General features: G+C 33.3%; 1 protein-coding gene across 6 annotated transcripts in view; it reads left to right on the forward strand.

Moving 5' to 3' along the window:
* Nucleotides 1-26014, forward strand: part of LOC129944421 (zinc finger protein ZFP2-like) — a 40416-nt gene that overhangs the window by 7471 nt on the left and 6931 nt on the right. The window contains exons 3-7 of one of the 6 annotated variants that reach the window (XM_056053839.1): nucleotides 1292-1966; nucleotides 2032-2310; nucleotides 8218-8752; nucleotides 8845-9028; nucleotides 9460-9596. In XM_056053839.1, the coding sequence (XP_055909814.1) occupies nucleotides 1292-1966; nucleotides 2032-2310; nucleotides 8218-8752; nucleotides 8845-9016 (1661 nt within the window). In that variant the 3' untranslated portion in view covers nucleotides 9017-9028; nucleotides 9460-9596. Of the gene's footprint in view, nucleotides 1-1291; nucleotides 1967-2031; nucleotides 2311-8217; nucleotides 8753-8844; nucleotides 9029-9459; nucleotides 9986-10079; nucleotides 10290-16264; nucleotides 16809-16872; nucleotides 17032-17631; nucleotides 18167-18227; nucleotides 18409-24437; nucleotides 24976-25050; nucleotides 25275-26014 lie in introns of those variants that run through there. The other 5 variants (XM_056053840.1, XM_056053841.1, XM_056053843.1 and 2 more) reach the window with 5 other exon arrangements.

The following is a 26014-nucleotide window of genomic DNA, read 5'->3' on the forward strand; positions in this document are numbered from 1 at the left end:
GGGAGGCTAGTTTTTATTGATGGGACTATGGATCGCTTTCAATATCTGAACATTTTGCGTAATAATTTGCACGCCTCTGCTGAAGCACTAGGGCTCGGAAGCAGCTGGATCCTCCACCAAGACAAGGAACCCAGACATACGGCCAAGATTATAAAGGAGTGGCTGGTGTTTAGGGTCTCAAAACAGCTTCATCCACCACCGCAGTCTCCAGAACTCAATATCATAGAGCATGTCTGCGATGAACTAGAACAAATTTAGGATAACAGATCAAAATTCACTGAGAACGGTTCTCGCGAATGCTTGGTCTTCAATAATCCCTGACGTCACCGAAAATTTAGTTCAGTCTATGCCTCGAAGACTCAAAGCTGTCCAGGACACACAAGGTGGTCCAACAAAATATTAAATTGAGTTTATTTAATTTTTAGTTAATTTAATTTTGATCATATACTCGTATGTAGACTTTCGTGTATCATTTTTTTTTTTTAATTTTTTCGTTTTTTTTCCTTAATTTTGTCTAATAAATTGACTAATTTTGTTAAATAATTGTTTTTAAATAATAAATACTCCTTTTTAAATTAATACAATTAATGAATTTTAACAAAAAGCGGTAATTTAACACTTTTTAGCAATATACGTAGACTTTTGTGACTGACTGTATAACTGACTATATAAAATATAATTGTTTAAAATCAATACCAACGTTCTCCTTCTATAGATCTGTCTACGAACGGATATGCCACTATCTAGAATGCCGGAAAATCCAACAGTTCAGATGTGTTTCTACTAAACCATTCAAAAACCGATCTTAGAAAAGTTCTCCAATAGCTATAATTTTTTGCTCTTCAACATTTCTTTCATAACTAAATAATTATCATAAAGTGCAAAATGGGGTTTCACTTAGATCTAAGAATATTCTTTACAATTTTGCGAAATGGGGACTTTCCTTCACATTTTTACTGAAAATTTTTTTTCCAGCAACATTAGAATATTTTAAAATGCTCTAAACATTAAAAACCAAAATTGTTTCTGGATGGAATTATTCAAAAGCTGACTAAATGCGTTACAAATAGGTTACCACATTTATATTAGGTCATAAATTGACCTATAACCATATTCAGTTTTAGGATGTCTTATTTTTTATGGGTCACTCTGAAGAATCATTAAGCTAATAGAAATGTTGTTATTTAATTTTTAAACAAGTATATTTATGTTTTTTTTTCTAATAATTAATAATTCTCAAATTGTTCCACACGAATTCTTTCTAAAAAATGTTGTTTTTTTTATTTTTTAGAAAAAACCTTTGTGTGTACAGTTTGTGGGGAACAATTCTTCTCACAAATGGTTCTTAACATACACGTCAATCGATTGCATACAATAAATATACCCGAGGATCAAAGCAACGCAGTCGAAAAAGTTGAATGCCAAATTTGTGAAATGATCTTGTCTATTGATAGCTTACACGACCATATGCAAATGCACGAAGAAGAATCCAATGTCCAAGAAAATGAAAATGAAAATGACGATGAAAATCATGAAAAAACAATGTATGAGGAAGTAGTTATGGACGAAGAACCTTTAGATGTCGAATTTGAAATGCTAGATATGACCACTGTTTCTCAAGATGGAGAAGATATGAGAAATTTACATGAATCTGAAGATGCAAATGATACTCAAGATGTAAATGACTTTGAAGATGCTAATGACTCTCAAGATGCAAACGACTCTCAAGATGCGAATGATTCACAAGATGTAACTGCTTCCGAAAACTATGAACCAGTTGATGAGGATGAAGAAGAGATTCTATCACAAATAAAACACGAAGCCGATTCAGATTTTCAAGTCATCGCTAAAATGATAACGGAGCAAGAAAAACATAGAGCTAAAAAGGAGAAACACAAACAATGTGATATTTGTAAGAAACATGTTCGAGTAGCTTCTTTTACTGCCCATATGAATGTACATAATGGTTAGTATTGCTATTTTCAATTCAAGGTATTTTGTATGTATTTAAATCTATTTTTTGTTTTTCAGGTGTTCGGCAATTTCCATGCGAGCACTGTTTTCAGGCTTACTTTTCAAATCGTTCGTTACAAAAACACATTAAGGCTAATCATTCAGATATATTGAATTCTCGTTGTCAAACATGTAATGAAACGGTTGAAGGTTCCGCTATGAAGGCTCACGTAGAAGAAAAACATTCGCATATTGTGAAATGCACGACGTGTGAACATGAATGCCAAGAGTCTAAAATGAAAGAACATATGAAGAGAAAACATTCAGAATCCAAAGACTTTTTATGCAATGTTTGTTGTAAGTAATTTTTGTTTTTAGATTTTATTTTATAAAAGAGCTCTCTCATGTTATTCGCTGAAGTTATTTTTTTTTTTACTGACAGGATCGAGTGAATTTTAATTTTTTAACACAGTCAAAAATTGCTCTATGCAACGAGTACTTACTTAAAAATTCTATAAACGTTAATGAAAAAAGAACAAGTTAAGTTTAATATTATAAATAATATTTATTTAATCAAAATTATTAATTGAAACTATTCCTAACTAAATGCTGTTGAAAACGGACCACGAATATCATGATAGGGCTAATTCCATAAGAACCTTTAATTTTGTATATTAAGTTTTTTAATTAGTCACGTCTGGAATATGTAAAGTTAGTTTAAGATAAGAAATAATCACCGATTCAAATAGCTTCAACTTAACTATTTAAACTTTTAATATTATTATCTTGAATAAATCTATCTATAGTATTGGTTCCCCTCATACTAAAGAGTGATATTAATCAAATTAAATCCAAACGTTACACTTAACAAACAGTACTTGTCCTTTAGAACAAGTTAAAAAATTATACTCTGCATGATTTAGATAAACCAGAAATAGTTATGCCTCTTGCCCTTTTCATTAATTTTGTTCAAATTATTTTTTGTTGTTATCAATTATAAAGATGTAATGTTTTTCTTTATTTTGTATTAATTTAATGTGTGGGTCAATATTGTGAAAGTTCATAGTCTTGTAAACACATAAAAGTATATCAAACCGATACCTCGACGAATATAAACAAACCACCAGTAATACATTTTAAAACCATAAGTAATTGAGTTGAAGTAAAATTGGAGTATATTCAATCACCGCAATATTAAAAATTGTTTATCAGATCCATTTATATATAAATACTTTAAAATCAAACCTAATCGAAGAAACTTGGGGTTAAAAAAGAGTATTTCTATGTTAAATTTATTAGTTAAAATCATTTTTCTTAATATTGAAGTTGTGTTTAGTCACCATTCAATTACTAGCGTTCAGTCATAAAACAAAGCTAAGCTATACTCTAGGGGATGAAGCTGTTTCTCTTATGAGCTTGAAATCCATGTAATTTCCCTTTCCCGTCTATACTAATGTAAAAAATAGGATAAATAGTACATACAGTGGACGTCCAGTATAACGAATGATATAATGTTCGAGGTCATTCTCTATATCGAGAGCTCTCGTTATATCGATCGACTTTTCCATTCAAAAAAATTTTGATGAAGCCTTAGCCTTTACTATAGCACCACTTATGGGAATGTGTTTCTCTATTTGTCTAAGAAACCATTTGTACAGCCGATTTTCCATATTAGAAAACTCTCCCTTTCGCATAGATTTACGTTGTAGAGATCCATTGTGTGTCAAGTTCAGGTTCTTCAAGATTTTTGTGCGACTTTTCTTAATCCCACATATTGTTGATTTTGGCACACGGAATTTTATTGAAATTTCCTTAAGTGAAACGCCTTTGTTGCACTCATCAATAATTTTGACTTTGTCCTTTAATGAAAGCCGAGTACGTTGAGATTTTGTATTCATTTTAATATTTTGTACACAAAACTAAATCTACAAAATTATTACGGAGCGTTTCAACCAGACGAGACTTTAAACAACAAAAACTCTATTAAACTGCTAACATTATCTTGCCGACGCGTCGCGTCGTGTCATTGAATATGTGTGTGTAAGACCGTATATAAAATTCCAAAAAATAATAATTCTAACAAAAATGTTTTAGTAGGCGATGCGAAGACTAAACGAAAAACAGAAAGCTTGTTACAGTTTTGAACCTTTGGCGCACACACATACATATGTACGAGAATAAACTTATGTGTTGACATAAAAATATATGCACAGATCACAATGGCAAGAAAAAAAATCATTTTAAGGCAATATATATACGCGTTCGTTATATCGGATAGCAAATTTTTATCATCGTTCGTTATTTAGAGATGTTAATGTAAATTTCAAAAGCGTTCGTTATATGGCAAATTCGCTATATCAGGTATTCGTTATATTTGACGTCCACTGTACTCTGAAATAAATTGTAAAGCAAATTTTTGACGTAGGGCAAATATTTGGTAAGGATTCATTTTTATGATTTTTGATTATTTATTTATATTATTTCCCGAATCATTTTACATGTGATATTTTAGAATTTGTCAATATGTGTACAGATTCTTCTTAGACGATAGTTATACAGCCCTATTCTGCTATTCACGTGAATCGTATATTCGATTAACCCATTCGATTCCCTTTCACACTGCCTTTGCATTCTGCTATCCATCGGGTGAACTACAGTTTCCCAAACCAATTTGACATTCAAATAAACAGCTGTTCATGTAAAAATCTTGGGAATGTTGGATAAATTGTTTTGATTCATAGGTGGTAGGTAGGTAGAAATGGCGATCTTAAGGCAACCTAGCCTGAGATCCAATTAGCGCTGTAGTGCGCCGTTTTGATACCAAAAACTCGTTTGACCTTTGATTGAAAGGGATAGATTGATAGAGAAGCTTCATAGCGATTATGTTAGAGCCATTTTGTCGCATTGAGAAAAAAGATTAGGTCTCTAATCTTTGTCTCAGATAGCTCATCGAGTTCTTGAAAGAATGCTTTTCCAAAGCATTTCATTCTGGTGTTTGCCAAAGCAGGACATTTGCAGAGGAAATGGATTATGGTTTTACTTTCTCTTTGGTCACTACAACTACGGCAAAAGGTGTTGTAAGAGATACCCAACTTCTCTGCATGAACTCCTATAGGCCAATGTCCGGTACAAACCGCAACAATCCTGGCTATGTCTTGCCTTGGCCTGCATAGAAGATCGATTGTACGGGTTTCGTTATAAGTGGGCCATATCTTCCTACATATAATGCAGTTGGGTAAATTGCTCCACCTTCGGTTTGATTCAGTTTGGTAGATAGAAAAGATTTTACCCTTCATAGCACCAAGAGGAATGTTAACCATTTCCGTAAGTGAGCTATGAAGGGCCGATCCTTGCCTGGCTAGCTCGTCAGCCCGTTAATTTCCCACGATACCTCTATGGCCCGGAACCCAGATCACCGAGGTTAATATTCAGGTTCGCAAGCTCATCGCGACATTGATGGACCAATTTAGATGAGGATATGGCCGAGTTAATGGCTTTGACAGCTGCCTGACTGTCTGTAAAGAGAGCCACATTTCAGTTTTGGTTTGGGTTTTGTTTAAGTATCTTACATGCCTCCCTTATTGCCAGCAGTTCAGCCTGAAAAACACTAGCAAAGTCAGGAAGCCTAAAGGATTTGGCTACATTTAGGGACTCAGAAAAGATCTCAGAACCAACTCCGCACTCCATCTTTGAGCCGTCAGTAAAGATGGTTGTGTCGAAACCTATCGACACGATGTCATCCTCCCAATCTTTTCTCGATGGGAAAATAACCTTAAAACTCTTACTAAGGTTCAAAGTAGGAGTGCAGTAGTCAGTGTATACCGAGATAATATTTGAGGGAATCAATTTCGTAGTGTTGCTGTGACCATAAGGTTTTGACAACCAGCTATTTGATTCCTTCAGCCTAATCAGGAAACTATGATTTAATAAAAAGGTCGATTGGTAGAAGATCCAAAATAACGTTTAAGGCGTCCGTTGGGCAAGTACGCATGGCCCCTGTGGTGCCCACGCAAACTGTTCTCTGTACCTTCTTTAGTTTATCAATATTATAGGCTTTGCTAAGAGCAGGCCACCACACAATCGAACCATATGTTAAGATTGGACGTACTACGGCTGTGTACGTCCATAAAATCATCTTCGACTGAAGTCCCCACTTTTTGCCGATAGTTTTTCTGCAGGCGTAGGAGGCAACACAGGCCGTCTTAACCCGTACTTCAATATTTAATTTCCAGTTTAGTTTAGGGTCGAGTATAACTCCCAAATATTTTGAATCGAGGTAGAGTGAAGGGCGGTACTTTAGTTTTGGTGGTAAAGATCAACAGTTCAGTTTTACTTTGGTTAACTCCTAGTCCACAACTCGTGGCCCAGTTGCTAACTTTCTTCAAAGCTGACTCCGTGATTTCACTAATCACAGAGGTGTACTTTCCTGACACCAATAGCACCAAATCACATCTCTCCACATCTCTCTAATTTAACGAGAATTGTATCCATGACTAGAAGCCATAGAAGAGGCGAAAGGACACCACCATGGGGTGTTCCCCTACTCACGTGTTTTGTTGCGATTGTATTGCCTAGAGAGGCTTGAATCTTCCTACCACTGAGCATGGAAATAATCCATTCTATAATGAAGTCTTCTACACCGAACTAAACGAGCGATTCTTCTATGGATTCTGTAAGGACGTTGTTAAAAGCACCTTCTATGTCTAAGAAGGTGGCAAGAGTAAATTCTTTATAATGGATTGTTTGTTCTACTACGCACTACCTCATGGAGGGCAGTCTCCGTAGATTTGCCCTTAAGGTAAGCATGCTGAGAGCTTTCGAGAGGTCGTCCAACTAGGATTTCTCTAATATGGTAATCAAGAATGCGCTCCAAGGTTTTAAGCACAAAAGATGTTAAGCTTATTGGTCTGAAATCCTTCGCGGATTCGTGACCTCGCCTACCCACTTGTTGGGCACATGTTTAAGAAGGAGAAATCCTTTTAAAATTTGTTCCAGCCATGGAGCTGCCACATCATGCAACTTTTGAAGCATAACTGGCAGTAATGCCATCCATGCCTGGGGATTTATATGGAGAAAAAGTATTGATGGCCCACAAAATATTTTCTCTTGTTATAACGGAATTGACTTGCTCCACATGAGCTACGTTTAGCTCTGTGGTTTCAAGCGATTCGGGGTTATCACTCTCGCAACCCGGAAAGTGCGTCTTCATCAGTAGCTCAAGAGATTCGGCTGTAGAGGCTGTCCAGGTTCCATCAGGCTTTTTTAGAAATGAAAGATTACAATGTTCCTTTGATAAAACTTTGCTGAGCCTTGCGGAGTCCTTTATGTCTTCGATTGATTGACAGTATTCTCTCCAGCCTTGTCTTTTGGCTGATGACAGGACTTGCTTGTTAATTTTAAGAGAGTCTTTATACGGTTGGTAAAACGTAAGTTTGTGGCAGATACTGAAAATTGTCCTCGTCATTTTCCTAAGACTGGACAGTTCTTCATTCCACCAAGAAGAAAGGGTTTTACGGCTATATTTAACTGGGCAAGAGACTCTAAAAGCTTTACTTATAGAAGTTTCAAAGGTTTTCACCTTTGATTCAAGGTCTCCTATCGATTCAGTGATTCAGTGAATTGATTCAAACACAAATTAAGTTTAATCAATCCTCCTAAATAAAACAATTTCTGTAATTTTTGAAAATGTGCAGTATTTGACTTTTTATTCCAATTGTAAGCAGAGGAATAAGAGAATCCTCAAACAAATGCTTCGGAGAAATGTCAAAATGTGCCTTACTTCCCCTAAAAATGTTAATATTCTTTTATTTATAAAACAAATATTCTAAATTTAGTTTTCACCAGATATCAAATGAAAAATCCTCTGCATTTTATATGCGGATCTGAATTGTATAATACCGCGCAGAATTATCGACGTCACCGACATACACAAATTCACTTCAAATGAATAGCAGAATAATGATTAGTGACAATTCAAGTAAAATTCCCCCCCTATGAATAGTAGAATAGGCCTGATAGTTTACATATTGTGAAAATTTCGACATTTTTGATTAAATGAGTTACGTATGTCTAAAAAGCTTCAATTTGCTAGTTTCTCAAATATTCAAAGACTTGTTCAGGAAAAGCACTGAACAAATCATCAAACTATGACTTGCACCTGTTTGTTATTTATAGATACGAATTCTAATCAATATCCTTAGAACCGTTGTTGAACTCATGTTTCTTGCTCAAAAAAAAAAAAACAATTCTTCTTCTTCATTTTAGCCAAAACATTTAGTACGCTTGGCATACTCAATGCCCATATGAAATATCACGACAAAAAAGAAGTCACTGCTAAATCGGAGGCATGTCATATGTGTGGCAAAGTATTCTCATCGAATCACTACCTTAAAAAGCATATGCTAATACATCAGGAGGAACGCGCTCTATTACAATGTACTTATTGTGATAGAACCTATCATTCAAAAAATTCCCTAGAGAACCATGTGCGAATTCATACGGGTGACACAATAAAATGTATTATGTGTTCCAAAGAATTCGGCCGACAATACGAATTGAATGTGCACATGCGATTTCACACAAAAGAATATCCATTCGAATGTGAATTATGCCACAAAAAGTTCGCCATTAAAGGTCACCTGCGAACGCATATGTGGCGTCATCAAGGTCTCAAGTTGCAGTGTGAAGAGTGTGGAAAACTATTTACATCCACAAAAGCGTTGCAAGAACATTCTTTCTATCATTCTGAGATGCCTTTTCAATGTCCCTACTGTCCAAAAGCCTATCCTTCGAAACCGAAGTGAGTAAACAAAAAAAAAAAACAAACAAAATTCCTTTTCAAAAACACTTTCCAAGTTCGAAAACTAATTTTGTTAATTTTGTCTATTGCAGATTCAAAGTTCATTTGAAAACTGCTCACATGGTGGAATTCTCGAATGAGGAATTACAAAAAATGGGCAAATTCACAGTACCAAAAAGACCTAGATCCAGAAAGTTTACCTTAGTTCAGGCTGATACGGTCATTAAAGAAGTTGAAGTTCATACGAAAATCGAAATTGATTAGCATTCGTATTGTGTACGTTTTATTAAGATTCTTTTTAGAAAAATAAGCAATGTAAAAAAATTTGTAAATAAATTCCATTTGTTTTCTTTTCTTTTAACATAAGTAAGTAGTTTAAAACGAATCGGGTGTTTTTCTTAAATTGTATATATAAGACGAGGTTGTTTTCAAAATTAACAATGTTTTTAATGATTTCTTTTGAAATACATTCAAATGCATAGCTGAAGCAATTGCCAAGAGAATCTATTAAAGATGTAACTTTATTTTTATCCTAAATAATACAAATTCTCATAGTTTATATATAAAAAGGACTATCCAACGTCATTGTATAAATAATTCACTTCCACAACTTAAAGACAAAATTTCGTGCGATATCTTCGTGCCTTTTATTTTCAATCAATAAAACTGTACAAGTTTTTGATTAAAGTGCATTCTTTTTGTTTCAGCTAAATCTTTCACTCGCTTGGCTACATTAAAGGATCACTTGAAAATTCACGAAGGTATCACTGAGTCCTATCCTTGTGAAATTTGCGGCAAAATATCCCCTTCGCGCCAATGTGCTAAGATTCACAGAAACATACACGATGAATCACGTCCCACATATCCATGTGTCGATTGTGGCAAGATATTTGTAACAACTTCATCGCTAAGCTCCCATCGAAGATGGCATACGGGAAAGGCCTTTAAGTGTGCCCAATGTCCAAAGATGTTTGTTCTCGAATCTGAATATAAAATTCATCTGAGATTTCATACGCACGATTATCCATATCAATGCGAAATGTGTGGCAAGAATTTCAATGTCAAAGGCCATTTAAATGCTCACATCAAAATGCATTTGGGTTGGAAGATTAAATGCAAAGTGTGTGGAAAACTTTTTGCAACCAGGGCAGCATACTCCTGTCATGCATTCAAACACGGTGTAATGCCTTATAAATGTTTACATTGTCCAAAAGGTTACCCAAAGAAATCAAAGTAAGATAAGGTTTATTATGAATATTCGAAGAATTCTTCCATAATGTTTCTCTTTGTTTTCTGTTTTTGTTTTCGTTTTTTTTTTATTTTGTAGACTAAGAGATCATCTAAAAGCAACTCATTCAATGGATATGACTATGGAGGAAATAAATAAAATATATATTAGAGAACCAACTGTTAGAAAGAGGGAAAAAGTAGAATGGATCAAAGTTGATTCTAATAATAAAGAAGTTATCGTTTCTAGTTAAAGTTAACTTTAATTGTAGCAAACTAAAATGTTTTAATAAATAAATACTTATATGTACATACATTTATATAATTGATTTTATCAAGTAAGTAATTCCAAGATCGTCTGAACAAAATTTACCTTAACCCGACGGTATGCTTTCAAGCGTTAATCTTGTTTTATGTTTTAAGAAGAATAGGAGTTAACATTAGAAAGTGCCAATCGAAATGCTTAAACATCTTTTAAACCAACTGATTCCGCCTTCTCAATTATTGTAGCATGTTCCAAGTGGAACTTTTGGCGATAGAAAAAGTCTTGTCCTGGCTTAAAGAAAACATGATATCAACATGTGATATCCGTATTTTCTCAGATAGTCAGGCCGCTATCAAATCTCTGGACTCTGTCTCTACAAACTCTATAACTGTCAATCAGTTCCAATGAAGATGGCATAACAGTTTAAAATTCACCTTTGCTGGGTGCCGGGCCATAGAAACATTCCAGGAAATTGTTAAGCAGATGTACTAGCCAGAAATGGTTTATGGCAACCAATTCTACCACGTTTAGCTAATGCTGGCACACAAATCGCTACATGTAAACTATTGCTAATACAAGACCCTATGAAGAAGGCAAACATCAGGTGAAGCATCAACTCACAAAAAGCTTCTGGCCTACACTAGATCTAAACCGATCAATGTGCTTTATATCCCTAAGCAGATCAAATATAAGCTCTATAATCGGTGTCATAACCGGGTACTGGGGCCTGATTATGGGATTCGCTGCGAATTTTTTTGCTACCGTGTTTGCCATTTTTCAATTATTGCTTTAGCTTTCACCGTCTTCGTTTTGAATTCGACCAATTAACCAATTCGAAGGCAAATTTGAAGTGCCATGATGTTTTTGGTGAGTTGAAATCCGACAGCTTTTTTTTTGGCAGATTCACAGGCTAAAGAGTGTTAATTATTCGGACCTATCGAGGTAACCGTCGGAGCGGAATTCTCTCTGATTTCCTCCGAATCGGAGAGATTTTGCTTCAAGGTAGTTGTCCGATCAGCTGATCGGACATTCTCTCCGACTAGATTCACAGGCTAAAGAGTGTTAATTATTCGGACCTATCGAGGTAACCGTCGGAGCGGAATTCTCTCTGATTTCCTCCGAATCGGAGAGATTTTGCTTCAAGGTAGTTGTCCGATCAGCTGATCGGACATTCTCTCCAACTAAATTCAACGTATGCAATTTGCATGCGATGCTTTGCGATGAAGTACTTGTTTTGTTTTATTCCTGACAGATACAAACATACAATTTTCCGAAGTCCTCCGACAAGTTCTTGTTGCGGAATGTGTTTTCTTTTTTTTAAAAATAGTTTTAAGAACCAAAGACAAACACCATGACGGCTTGTGATATTTTTGTTTTCAAATATATACATTTGAATCAAAATGTAAACATATGTTGTGTAAAGCGAAACATACGTTAACGATTTGTGCAGATTTCAAAGGTGCATAGTGCAACTGTCTTGCACCTAACGAGCAACGAAATCTGCTTTTCAATAATCCTATTGAACGGTCAACTATGTTACGAGCTCTTCTGTGACATATATTAAAACGGCTCTCTGCGCTTTGCGGTGTAGAAGTCCTGAATGGTGTCATAAGCCACGGCTCCAATAGATATCCTGAATCACCTACAAAAAGAAACAAATTCAGATGGTCTGTATTGTTGAAAAAATGTTTACCTAGCAACCAGCTATTTCTTGTACTTAAATGATTTCTTTCGAAACGACGGGTTCAGGACTCAAAGCCCAAACATGAGAGTCGTGGTTTGCTCCCTGGTAGTTAGCATTAACAGCTCTTATTCTCATTTTGTAGTCGCAAATCTAAAATAAAAATAATTTTAAAGTAGTACTTCATAGGCAAAAATAACATCTTACAATCATAACGTTAAGACTAAAATGTCCCTTGCGATTGAAAAATAAATGTTTGTTTTCTACTGGTGTAATGATTTGAACGTGAGTACCATCTCCACAGCCAATCACTCTAGGAAAACCGGTTTTTTCGAAGAAATATGTTTTGGACAGTTGAAATTCTTCATCAGACATCTGTAAAGATATCCAGTTGCTGCACAAGGTCTCTTCCATTATATCTAAAGTTTCCTTTAAAATATTGGAAAAAGTCGACTAGTCAACAACTGGTTGGTAGTTTCCCTCGGCAGAAGATCTGAGGCACGCTGCTAATTTATGTTCCGGAGTGAGACAATTAGACCGATGATTTATTTGTATTTGTGTTGAATCTGCTCCAAAACAAAAGCAAATGCATTTTTATTCAGGCGAAAGTTTTTCTTGAATCTGGAAGAGAATCTTCGAATTATTAGAAGATAAGAATTAGATTAGAAGACAAGTTTACTTACGCCACGTCAGATAGTTTACGTATATTGCTTTCATTTCGCAATGTTTTCCTATTTTCTTTATTTTGCGCCCTAATCTCATTTGATTCAGCGTCAAAAAATAAACCAACACTATCCTTTTCTTATTATTATTGCTTGTATAAAGTCAAATAAATAAATAAATCTTATGTTTCAACAGTTTTTTTTTTTTCAATTTATTCTTTGTCTTTGACACTTCAAATGGAAATAAAAACATATGTTTGAAATAGGGAGGGGACTTTATTCGATAGTTTTGATTTAAAAATCGTTGCATCTAATTAAATGTCTTAAAAATGCTAGCGCATTATAATTGAAAAAATTACTTTTTATAAGCAATATATTACATTCTGCCACCAATTTTTTATGGTTTAAAACGCTTATTGTCTTTATTTTATAACATATTATCGAGAATATATCGCATTTTCGATATATCGAAAGATTCATGTGGTATCACAATGTGCCACTCAACTGGCATAAGTGTCTTCTACTCCATCATGGACAGCCACTTAAACCTTACCTAACCCCAGCTGACATCATGCTGCGAAGAAGTATGTATAAACTGTGTCACTTCAAATACTTACTTATCTTATAGGCTAAAAGGGAGTATTTAGTTTTCATTAACGAAAATACCACGAATAGCTTCACTCAGTAAGATAATTCTAAGAGACGCTTAGTCGCGTCATGGTTATGTGGACAAATTCAAGTATATTGTCAACTAAGAAAAACTCTTGGAAAACAACGTATGTATGTTTTCAGCGTATTAATTCAAACATTTGTCTATGAAGAAAGTAGCACATATGTATATGTATGTACAAACTAGGAATGTTGCGAATATCCGCATCCGCAATTGCGGATTATTCGCAATAATTTCAACATCAGCATCCGCATAAACTGATGCGGAGTTTGTCGCGGATGCGGATGTTTTTTAAGGGCCTATTATGGATCACAACTCAACTTAGTTGAGTTGTAATCAAGACAACTCAATTTGAAGACAACTGCAAAAAAAATCGTATTATGGGAGACAACTTTTTTCAGTTGAGTAGACCAAATACGTTGCCTACTTTTATGTGCTTGTTTTGTGTCAAAATCAGCTGTGTAAAGTAAAATACGTAGGAATTTCAAAATTTTGAATTCAGTGCAAAATTTTATAAAAAAGACAAAATAATAGGAAATGGAGAGTTCTAGTGATTTGTTTCTTGGAAATTCGGAAGAAGAAAATGCTCTGAATGTTGCGCTGATGAGAAATAATATTCGAGATCATTCCAATCCATTGGAACTTCCAAACAAAAAGTATTATTTATAAACAAATGCTTTAATGAGTGTTGATTTTAATGTCTTCGTTTTGTTTCAGATTTATAAGTTATTTTAGACTCAACAATGACGCATTTGTTTATGTGCTAAATGAAATCAAAGATCATTTGAAACAACCACAGCGTTCCTCCGCAATCCCACCAATTCTCAAACTTACCAAAAGTGCAGTGGTAATGATTTTAATTTAGGCCTTGCTCAGCCAATAGTTTCGGTAGTGGTAAATAAGTGCTAGACGTAGTAGAAGAACGTATCTGTCCACAATGCATTAAGGCTCGTTTGACAAATGATGAGATGAATTTATCAAAAATTCATTTTTACCAGAAAACCAGATTTCCTGGAGTAATAGGATGCATCGATGGAACTCATGTTCGAATCATAGCACCAAAATATGGTGGTCTTGATGGTGGTCCAATGCTATTCAGTTGAACAGCTATATTTTCCCATTCTTCGTCTTGGGTTCTTTTTGTGAAACCGAATTGTCCCTTGCCTCTGGCCAGCTCAGGTTTCTGCTGCAGAACCTCAATCAACCTCTCGAATTGGGCAGGTTTAGTTATTTTTAATCTAAAAAATTATTTTCTTACAGATGTTTATATTATTATTTGTAAAACTTACATTTTTTTCCCATTTTCTTAAAAAAATTGGTTTTCAATGAACTGTTGATGTCTACAGTTATTTTTTTGTACACACAAATGCACTACACAACTAGTAAATATCAGTTGCTGAATTTTGACAACAATCACAACTGAGAGACAACTCAACTGGCTTACATAATAACCCGAACACACTTAAAAAGTCAACCATTTTTTAGTTGACTACTGGTTGACTTGTGACAGTCAACTAGTTGTGATCGGTAATACCGATTGCCGGATTACAACTCAACTTTGTTCTTAGTTGTCTTACATAATAGGCCCTTAAATGTTTTGTTTTCAAATTCGAAAAATAGCAACAGTCATGATCAATAAAAACGACCCTTTCACCCGTAGTAAAAAATTTAAATTAAAAAATCTCGGTCCCAAGTAGGCGACGACAAAAGCAACACCAAGTCATAAGCAATGGTCACAGATTTGAGGATATAAAATCTCTTGCTAAGTGACCAGAGGACACAGTTTATTTTTATATATTAAGTGAAAAATTGATACAAATACAGCATCCAACAAAAAGCAGCATCTGGATCTATTTTAATTTAAATAAAAATGATCCTGACAAGTCCGAATCCAAAATGTGTCGTAAAACATACTCACGACTTCTTCGTTGAAAAACCACCTGAAGTCAAAGCACCCAGAAGAGTTTGTTTTATTTGAGAGCGCCGACAATAAAAATCTTAAAAAAGGCTTGCTTCAGAAGCGATATGGAAATGATGCTAGATTCACCAACTGAAGACGAAGGTGAAGGAGAATCTGATAACGCTAGTCACGAAGCACTTCCCCGAAGGGAGTTAGCATGTTACAGAAATAAAAAAAAGACTAGAATTGGATAATAATCCCCTTGATTGGTGGAAAAACAGTCTCTCTCATCAAACAGTCTTTAAAAGGCTTTCCAAAGTTGCACTGAGGTATTTATCACTTCCAAAAGCCAGTGTTCCCAGCGAACAACTATTTAGCGGAGCTGGATTAATATACGATCCACTAAGAAACAGATTACAGTCTGAGAAGGATGCAATCTTGCTTTTTATTAAATATAACTCATCCATTTTTGAATTTAATTATTAAACGCAAAGATAATCAATACATTCCTTTATTTACGGACTTAAAATTATTTTTATGTAATAAATTCTAAAATCCGCATCCGCATACGCATCCGTGGATGTGATACTCAAAAAATCCGCATGTCAAAATTTGTACATCCGCAACAATCCTAGTACAAACGCTTCTAAAAATAATAATTGGATATAATTTTTTGCTTTTGAATGATCGCAGCTTTAAAACAAAGACAAATTACGTTATTCCCGATTGCAGAAATACGTTGGGGCCACTTAATTGTGAGTACATTTGATCGCTGACAAACATTTACTCATATTACGTTTGTCGTTTTATCCGAAGCCTACAAAAACGACAAGATTTCTGAAAACGATTTTTGACTTTTAGCCAAAACAAATGTTTTTTTTCCATTATTTTTGTTTAATTGGTTGTATTTTTAGGGATTTGGTTCAATTTTTATCTATGTATATTTGAAAGCCGTGCAAAACTTATGTTTTTATTACTTGATTATTATTTTCAATAAATAACTCCAATCGAAAGTTTAGTCAATAAACAAAAAACCTTTAAATTAAGTGAGTGATTAGTGTGTGTATAAAATTAAGCTTGAACTAAAAGTTATTCTTTTTGTTTCAGCTAAAATTTGCTCTACTATTTCTATTTTAAAGAACCACATGAAAACTCACGAAGTTCATGATGGGAATGAAGAAGATTCATATCCTTGCGAGGTTTGCGAAAAAAATTTTGCAACGCCCCAAAAATTGAAAGCCCACAAAAGAATTCATGAGGAATCAAGACCCACATATCCATGTGTTGATTGTGACAAAATATACCTTTCCAAACATTGGCTACGCACCCATAGAAGAATACATAAAGGTACAGGAAAGTTTTTTAAATGCGCCTATTGTCAAAAGACATTCATTCATAAATCTGATTACAAAGTTCATCTTCGATTTCACACTCACGATTTTCCATTTCAATGTGAAATCTGTGAAAAGAATTTTAACGTAAAGAGTCATTTAAACGCTCACATTAGAAAGCATTTGGGTTGGAAAATTAAATGTAGAGTGTGTGGAAAGCTTTTTGCCACTAGGCCAGCATACATCAATCATTTATTCAAACATAGTGAGATGCCTTTTAAATGTTTACACTGTACTAAAGGTTATCCAACAAGATCAAAGTAAGATAAAGTTAATATATTCGAAGAACTCTCGCATAATATTTCTCTTCATTTTTTTTTGTAGACTAAGAGTTCACCTGAAAACAACTCATTCGGTGGATATGACTATGGAGGAAATATATAAAGTATATGTTAGAAACCCAACAGTTAAAAGCAGACAAGAAGTAGAATGGATTAAGTAGATTCCAATGCTGTAGAAAATTTGTTTGTAATAAATAAAGTTAATTAAATGTGTGTCACAATTGAAATCAAATCTATCTTCTATTTATTTTTGTATACAAAATTTTACGCTTTTGAACAGATCATTGGAAAAAAGCACAAAGACAAATTCAAGAGTTCATGGGGTTCTTTTTGAAAGGGAAATAATAGGAGATTGTAGAACATTACAAATTGTGTTAATTTAAACGTACTATACATTACATCCAATAGATTCATACGTCCTTCCTTTAAAGTCATTCGAAATTTCGAATATTCATAAAAGAGAACAGGTAAATATTACAAATAATGTTTTGAAAACAATACATAGACCATTTATAAGTCAAGGGCAAAGTGTTACGTTAATAATAAATTAGTCTTAAGAAGTATATTTTCAAAATCATGACTCTTATTTGTCCTGCTCCATAAAAAGTTTTTAAATACTTATGAGCAATATTTGTGTTTTGTTGCGACTTTTGTTTTGCAAATGATCTTTAAATCAAGAACTTACTAATGTTCAATTAATGCCGCAAAGCATAATCCAGATTGTTGTCAAAAAGAACCTTTAAGATCAATAAATACATTTATGAATACTTTTTTTTTATAAAGGTCCTTCTTTTTATTTCAGCTAAGACTTTTGGCCGTTTAAATAATTTAGTGGCTCACTTGAAAACCCATGAACGTCATGTGGACAATAAAGAAACCTTTTCTTGTGAGATTTGCGGCAAAATCTCTACTTCGCGCAAAAATGCGAAAGTCCACCAAAATACACATAATGAATCACGGCCCACATATCCATGTGTCGATTGTGGCAAGATATATCTTACACCGTCATCATTAAACCAACATCGAAAGTGGCATACAGGAAAGGCATTCAAGTGCGTCCAATGCCCAAAGATGTTCGTTCTAGAATCAGAATATAAAATTCATTTGCGTTTTCATACGCATGATTATCCATATCAATGCGAAATATGTGGCAGGAATTTTAATGTAAAAGTTCATTTGGATGGTCACCTGAAGGTGCATTTAGGTTGGAAGATTAAATGCAAGGTATGTGGAAAACTCTTTGCCAGTCGAACCTCATATTCCGATCATGTGTTCAAGCATAGTGAAATGCCCTATAAATGTTTTCAATGTTCAAGAGGTTATCCTAGGAAATCAAAGTAAGATATGGGCCTATAATTTCAAAAATCATTGAGCTAATCTTATGTTTGTATTTTTTAGGCTAAGGGCTCATCTCAAAGCCTCTCATTCAATGGATATTACTATGGACGAGATAAATAAATTATATGTTAAAGAGCCAACAGTCCTAAAGAGAAGAAAGGTAGAATGGATTAAAGTTGATCCTAATGAACAAAAAGGGAATTGTTTAGATTAAATTAGAATTTATTTTTACTTAAGGAATAGAATTAAAAGTTTTCATGAAACGTGAAAATGACATTATTGAAATAAAATAAATTTGTATTTCATACAAACATTATTGTTGATTTAAATAAAGACAACATAAAAACTTTACTTAACAGTGAGTCATCCCCAGGAAAATCGATACATATACGATACGAGTATATGTATATACAGTTGTGGACAAATAAATAGACAATTTAATTACATTATTAAATATAAATTAAATTTGTACTAAATCAAGTCGCTAGGATAACCTTCCAAGTGGCTTCAATCGAATAATGAAAACAGTTTTTTTAGCGCATCAGTTTTTTCTGGCTGAAAACGTAAATTAGAACTCAATCAAATTCTAATATTATATCAAAAAGGGGGACTAGTGGAAATAGTTCAAATTCCAACTATCAAGCCACTTAGCTCATGTGCTTATGGATTTTGTTTTTATTCAATCGATAGATCAAATTAAAAAAAAAATAAACAAGGGATTTTGTCGCATGGGTGCATCTAATTATTGGGCAGGTTCAGACGACATAAGGCAAGTTTCTAGCATCTGATTGGCCAGCTGCCAAAAAAATGCTTTCCAATTAAAGCAACTTTATTGGAAAGTTGTCTGAAAAGTAAGTCAAGAAAAATATCCCTAACTATCAAGTCAAGTCAAATTATTATTATTATTTGAAATTCATGACACTTGGAAAACTAACTAGTTGCCTTGGTCATAATTTACGTTAAAAGAATGAAGTTGACTGCAAAAGAAGTCCCTTATGTTGCCTGAACCTGCCTATTGTTTCCTCATGAAATTCAACGTTTGAAATTGATATCAAATGAAAGATTGATTTGTCATGCCTCCTAACCCCGAAGAAAAAAAAACAACTTTAAAGAAAATCCTCAAGTCCACATAGTGTTTAAGTTCCAGAATATCTAATAATGTTATAATCTGTGCATACAATTTAATATATTCTTCCGAAAATCCCTCGGTTCCAAATATGAAATGTCACATAATTCCTGATTGATACCTTTAAAATATATACAACTGTATAAGAAGTTTTAGATTGAAGGATTTTATTTTTGTTTCAGCCAAAACATTCGGACGTGTTTATTCTTTAAATACTCACTTAAAAAGTCATGAAAATGAAGACAGTAGAGAATTCTACCCTTGTGATCTTTGTGACAAAAGATTCTCTTCGCTCCAAAATGCAAGGAATCACAAGCAAACGCATGATGAATCACGACCTTCACATTCTTGTGCTGAATGTCGCAAGGTTTACCTCTAAAAAAAGTCACTAATATCCCATCGTAGGTTGCATAACGGAAAGGCATTAAAGTGTATTCTATGTCCGAAGAGGTTCATTCATAATACTGAATATAAAATTTATTTGCGTTTTCATGCACACGATTATCCGTTTCAATGTGAAATGTGTGACAAGAAATTCATTGCTAAGGGCCATCTGAATAGTCAGTTAAAGAAGCATTTAGGTTGGAAGATTGAATGCAAAGTTTGTGGGAAACTCTTTTCTAACCGACAAGCCTACACCGACCATGAATTTAAACACAGTGAAATGCCCTTTAAATGTTTACATTGTACAAAAGGCTACCTTACAAAATCAAAGTAAGACTCTGGCTGAAAGAGTAAATTAGAACTCAATCAAATTCTAATATTATCTCAAACACAGGGACTAGGTACAATGGAAATAGTCCAAACGCCATCTAGTCACGTTGTCATCCAACCAACAGATCTATGCCAAAGTTAAGGAAGTATACAAATTTTGACGCATGGTTGTATCCGATTCTTATTGGCTCATATAATTCAAGGTTTAAAATTTATGTACGTCGAATGAAAGATAGATTTTTCTTTGCCTGCTAACCCAAAAAAAATCAATTTAAAAGAATTCTCAAGTTCACAATGACTTCAAAACTTCTTAAGACCTAATTCAATGGATATGACAATGGAAGAGGTTACTAAAATAAAATGTTAAAGAGGCAACAGTCTTGAGAAGAAGCAAAGTAGAATGGGTGAAAGTTGATTAGATAAGGCCAGATTTATTATACACCTACATACAGTCACTCAACTTATTGATCACATAATTTTCCCAACGCTCGACTTTTGTTTATAACTTTTTTATTTATCCAGATTTTTCAACGATTTTTTTACAAAATAACAAAACAGCATAATAGTTCAATTGAAAAATTAAAAACATCAAAATTCATCTATTTACTTACATTAATTAAAAAATGAAAAAAAGAGCACTTGATCAATTTGTCGACTCTGTGAAATTCAGGTTCCTTAATATTTTGTATGGCTTTGTTTTGCTTTGAGTGCTGCTTTTATTCTTCTGGGCATGGGTTCAATTAACGTTTAGAATTGGTCGCATTCACAAAGCTAGTGGCTAAATAGTCAATGGATTCTGATTGGCTAAATCTAACTACAAAAGTCATGGACATACTATACATGGACTGCTAGTAGCCAACTTCACGATGGTTCCACTTTTAACGGGCAAAACACTAGCGCAAAGAGGGCTATGCGGATAAATTGTGTAACATTTAATACTCACAGCCACTGCTGTCGTTCTTGCTACTATAGTAGTATTTTACTATTTTCAGAGTCAACTGCTACTCTACCCACGAACGAAAACTACTCCCCAAAATAAAACGGTATTTGGTTTACAATAAAAACCAACATTTAAAATATAATGCCCCAATAAAAGTCCAACAACAGAAAGAAAATTTTCAGACGTAAGCCTTATAAAAGATAAAAAAACAAATTCACTCAAGGTAGAAACGTTGAATGCCCTACTTACTGCTAAGGAACTTCTTAAAAACAATTTCACCGAAAATTGGGAGCCATCGAAAACTTTAATCTAGAATAACAAAACATTGTAACATAAGGCGCCAGTTATAGCTATCATTGGTTTTCATCATTGAAAACAAACATTGGAACTTTTTTGACAGGTCGTTTATAGCTATCCTTAAACATTTCTGTCATTGAAAAAATATCCCGATCGAAATCCACCGACAAAATTTTACTGAGTGAAATCTATCATTGGAATTGTGTGAAATTGGAACACAAATCAGTAAAACGATTCGTTTCACTTTTGAACATAAAGTATCAGCTGTTCAGGAAAATGAATTTCCGTCCGTTGTAGAGAAAAACAAATGCGCAATTAGACTTTTTTTCTCAAAAAAAAATTCGCAATAGGCCAATTAACTTCGAATTTGGACAGTATTATTTTCAGTTTTTAATTTTGTTTAGGGGCCAAGCATGTGTTTGTTGTTTTTTTGCTTTACTCCTCCTTATTTAAGAAAATACTCCCCAAAACGATAGAAAAATACTACTCTTGAAATTTTTAAAACGACAGCACTGCTCACAGCAAAAAAAACATGGCATCGTTTGTCTTCAACAAATTATACTAGATGTCAATACTTTCAAACAGATGTCGCTAAATATTTCATACCTTTTTTTGCCACTGGGCCTGAAAGGGCTAGTGTAGCTAATTTGAAGTGGAACCATTTTTATTAAAATTTTGTATGGAAAATTCACACCACTACAAGTCCATGTATAGTATGTCAATGACAAAAGTAGTTGAAATTTCCCCGCCGACGTAGTGTACAAAATTCGGCTACAAAGTTAGTGGAGAATGATTTTGACGTTTCACAATCAGTTGCTCGGTAAAGTAACTCGAATTCAAAATAAAATAAACTGTTCAATATTTAAATACAAATATAAATTATTCAAATTGTGTCTTAAATTGGATTTTATTGAATTTAAAAACACAAAAGATAAGTTAAAGTTATAAAATCAAAAATGTGTCTTATTTTATATATTTGCATTTGTCAATAATATGACAGTTCCAGATTGACTAGCTTTGTAGTGTAGTTTTGCATTCACAAAGATATTTGAATTTTGACTACGTAGCCACTAGCTTTGTGAATTGCGACCATTGATTCGACCTGATACTTTGCCAAGCAGTTTGAGTTCTTTGCCATAATGCTTGTAAATCTGCACAATTTTCTGGGCATACCCGATATCGCACGTTTAACCTCAACCCAAAGATGTTCGATCGGGTTGAGGTCAGGAGATTGTGGTGACCAATCATGTATCTCAAACTGATTGCTTTTCAGCCACGCTTTAGTAATTCAGGCTGTGTGTTTCGGATGATTATCTTGGTGGAAGATGATGCCCGACACACTTTTATTCCATTTTTGCAGGCTACTTGGGAGTCCTTCTCCCAAAATGGTGATGTATTGTTCCGCATTCATTCTTCCGTGCACATGAACTCCCAAATCATAAGATTTCCTAATCCAAATTTGAGTATTGGTTTCACGATCTGATCGCTTATTCGTTCACCAGGTTTTCTCCAAATCCATTGACGGCCATCAGATCCAAAACGCTTTATTTTTGTTTCATCCGACCAAATTACCCTTGCCCAATCACCTACACTATAATTTTTGTATTTTTTTGCAAAGTCCAACCTCAATTTCTTATGACGGTCTGTCAAAAGTGGCTTCTTTATTTTAACTCGTCCAACAAAACCGTTCTTGCGCAAAACTTTTCTCACAGCTTCTGTTGTTACATTAATCCCATCATTGAGGTTAAGTCCTTTATTGACCTGAACCGCATTATCATGTACGCCATACTTTATTTGCCTCACAATACGCCTTATAAAGGTAGAATCAAGTTTTTTTTTTTCAGATCGATTTTTTTCAATTTGGACCTCCATATTCTTTCGTATTTTTGATATCATTCCCAATGAAACTTTTAGTTTTCGAGAAATTTCTTGGTGAGTTTCCTTGGAAACAATAAGCCTTTGCACTTCCTTAATTGTGAAGCTACTGAGTTCTTTCATCTTCCATTAAAATAAAGAAAATATAAAATGCCTTCAGAAACCGAAATGTTACAATACGTTATGCGGAATATTAATTTCAATATACTCAAAATAAATGTATTAATAATAAATAAATTATTTAATTTTAATTAAAAACAATAAGAACATTTCGATTTTCACTACACTTGAGTCACATTTATAGTCAACTGCAATAAGGTCAACAAATTGATAAAATGGATTCCCTCAAAACTTTTCACTATACGGTGCATTTTGACTTCTCTTTTTACACTAATTCCTAATAACTCAATTTGTTTTGAGTACAAATTAAGTTGCTCTAACAGTTAAAACTATAAATGTCCCTTCTTTTTGTGACCATCAATTTATTATTATAAAAAGAAATAAAACCGATTTTAAACAATTTAACTATATTTATCTTAAACGTATTAAAATACTGTTTAATACAGAGAACGTTTAAAATTACAGTCTATTCTTTTCTTGTTTAAGCTTGCCAATCAAGTATCACCAAGTATCTGGCCGTTGTATCTATCTTTTTAAAATTTAGTGCCCGTGAAAATATATAGCTGCCAACCGAACAATAAAATAAAGTATGTAGAAAATAGCTTCGTTCAGTTAAGCAGCAGCCAGACCGATAACTAAGTTAAGATACGTAAAGAGTTTAGGGTATATGCCAACTAGTTGGAGATTTTTATGACAATAAAGTTACATCAAAAAGATGTATTTTATATTGATAATGTGATTGGCGGTATGTATGTTAATAAATAACAAGGATGTGATTTGCCATCAGTCATAAATGTTTATTTTTTATTTAAATAGGAGCAACATGCCTAGACTTTTATCCCTATAGAATAAAATATAAAATGAATCGTTTGTTGCTCCCTTGGTAGCCATGTTGTTTCAAGAAATCAAACATTACTTTTTCCTAATCGTCGCTAAGGTTTGCAAAGTGACATTTTCTGCATTAGAACTGACAATGGAAATTTACAAATCTTTCTGAGAAACTAATCGAAAGGATCTTGTGTTTTTTGATTTTAATTAATTTTCCAAAAGTTTTTGGAAAATCGAACATCCTTCTATATTTTTTAACGCATATGCTTAAGTACCACCCCATTTTATATGCTGTTTTTTTAGGACGACTTTTAATTTTGACCCTGTACCAGGTATTTTTAGATTAAAGGCTATTTTTGTTTTGTTTCAGCTAAAACATTCGCTAGTCAATATACCTTAAAGACCCACTTGAAAACTCACGAAGATTTAAGTGAGAATGAGAAGGAAACATACAAATGCGACATTTGCGGTAAAATTTCTACTTCACGCAAAAATTCAAAGACCCACAGAAATATCCATAATGAATCTCGTCTAACGTATTCATGCTCTGACTGTGGCAAGATATACCTTTCTAAAACATCATTAGAGTACCATAGAAGGTGGCATACAGGAAAGTCTTTTAAGTGCGTCCAATGTCCGAAGAGGTTCATTCATAATGCTGAATATAAAATTCATTTGCGTTTTCATACACACGATTATCCGTTTCAATGTGAAATGTGTGACAAGAAGTTCATTGCTAAGGGTCATCTGAATAGTCACTTAAAGAAGCATTTAGGTTGGAAGATTAAATGCAAAGTTTGTGGGAAACTTTTTTCCAACCGACAAGCCTACACCGACCATGAATTTAAACACAGTGAAATGCCCTTTAAATGTTTACATTGTACAAAAGGCTACCCTACAAAATCAAAGTAAGACCTTAGTAATTTTTGGCTGTTTCTCAGAACTATCACTTAATCTCTCACTTTGTTTTTTTTTTTTTGTAGGCTAAGGGCTCATCTTAAAACAAAGCATTTGTTGGACATGACTATGGACGAGATAAATAAAGTTTATGTTAAAGAGCCAAAAGTTACAAAGAGGAGAAAAGTAGAATGGATCAAAATTGATTCGGATGAAAATGTTGCTAACAAAAACAAAAGCTGATAGCATATGCATAGTTGTAAAGTTGTTTAAAAAATATATTTTTGTTCTATTAATATTCGACTGTTAATTGTGTTTCTTAATTTATACATAAGTAAGAATTATATTTTTTGAAAAAATCAATATAACTGTTTTTTTATAAATCAAAAAAAACTGAAAAAAAAATTATCACCTCCTAAATTTTACGAATAAAATATGAGTTCATCTCCAAAACAATTTTGTGCAACGAAAAATAATGTTTTTGACGTCTGATAAATTTTGTAGGAAAATCTAATTAACAGTTTTTTTTATAAGATAAAATAAAATAAAATAAGATAAAATTAATAAAAGTTGGTAAAAATTGATTTTCGACTCAAATATCTTTTCATAACTTTGAAATATTGGCTTTAATTTACTTTTATCTTTTAAACAATATTATTTTCAACATTCAGTAAAATTTTGAAAAAAATCGAATTGACAGTTTTTTTTACAAAAAATTAACAAAAGTTGGTAAAAAATGATTTTCGACTCGAATATCTTTTCAAAAATTTAAAATATTGGCTAACTAAAACTAATTTTATCTTATAAGAAATATTGTTTTCAACATTCGATAAAATTTTGAAAGAAATCGAATTGACAGTTTTTTTTACAAAAAATAAAACTCTAAAAAAAAACAATACTAAAACTTGGTAAAAATTTACTTTCGACTCAAATATCTTTTCAAAAATTAAAAATATTGGCTTCAAACTTATTTTATTTCACAGAAAATATTGTTTTCGATATTCAGTCATTTTTATATAAAAATCCAACAGTCTGTTTTTTCATACAAAA

This window comes from Eupeodes corollae, chromosome 2, assembly GCF_945859685.1.
Source record: "Eupeodes corollae chromosome 2, idEupCoro1.1, whole genome shotgun sequence".
In the NCBI taxonomy this organism is placed as follows: domain Eukaryota; kingdom Metazoa; phylum Arthropoda; class Insecta; order Diptera; family Syrphidae; genus Eupeodes; species Eupeodes corollae.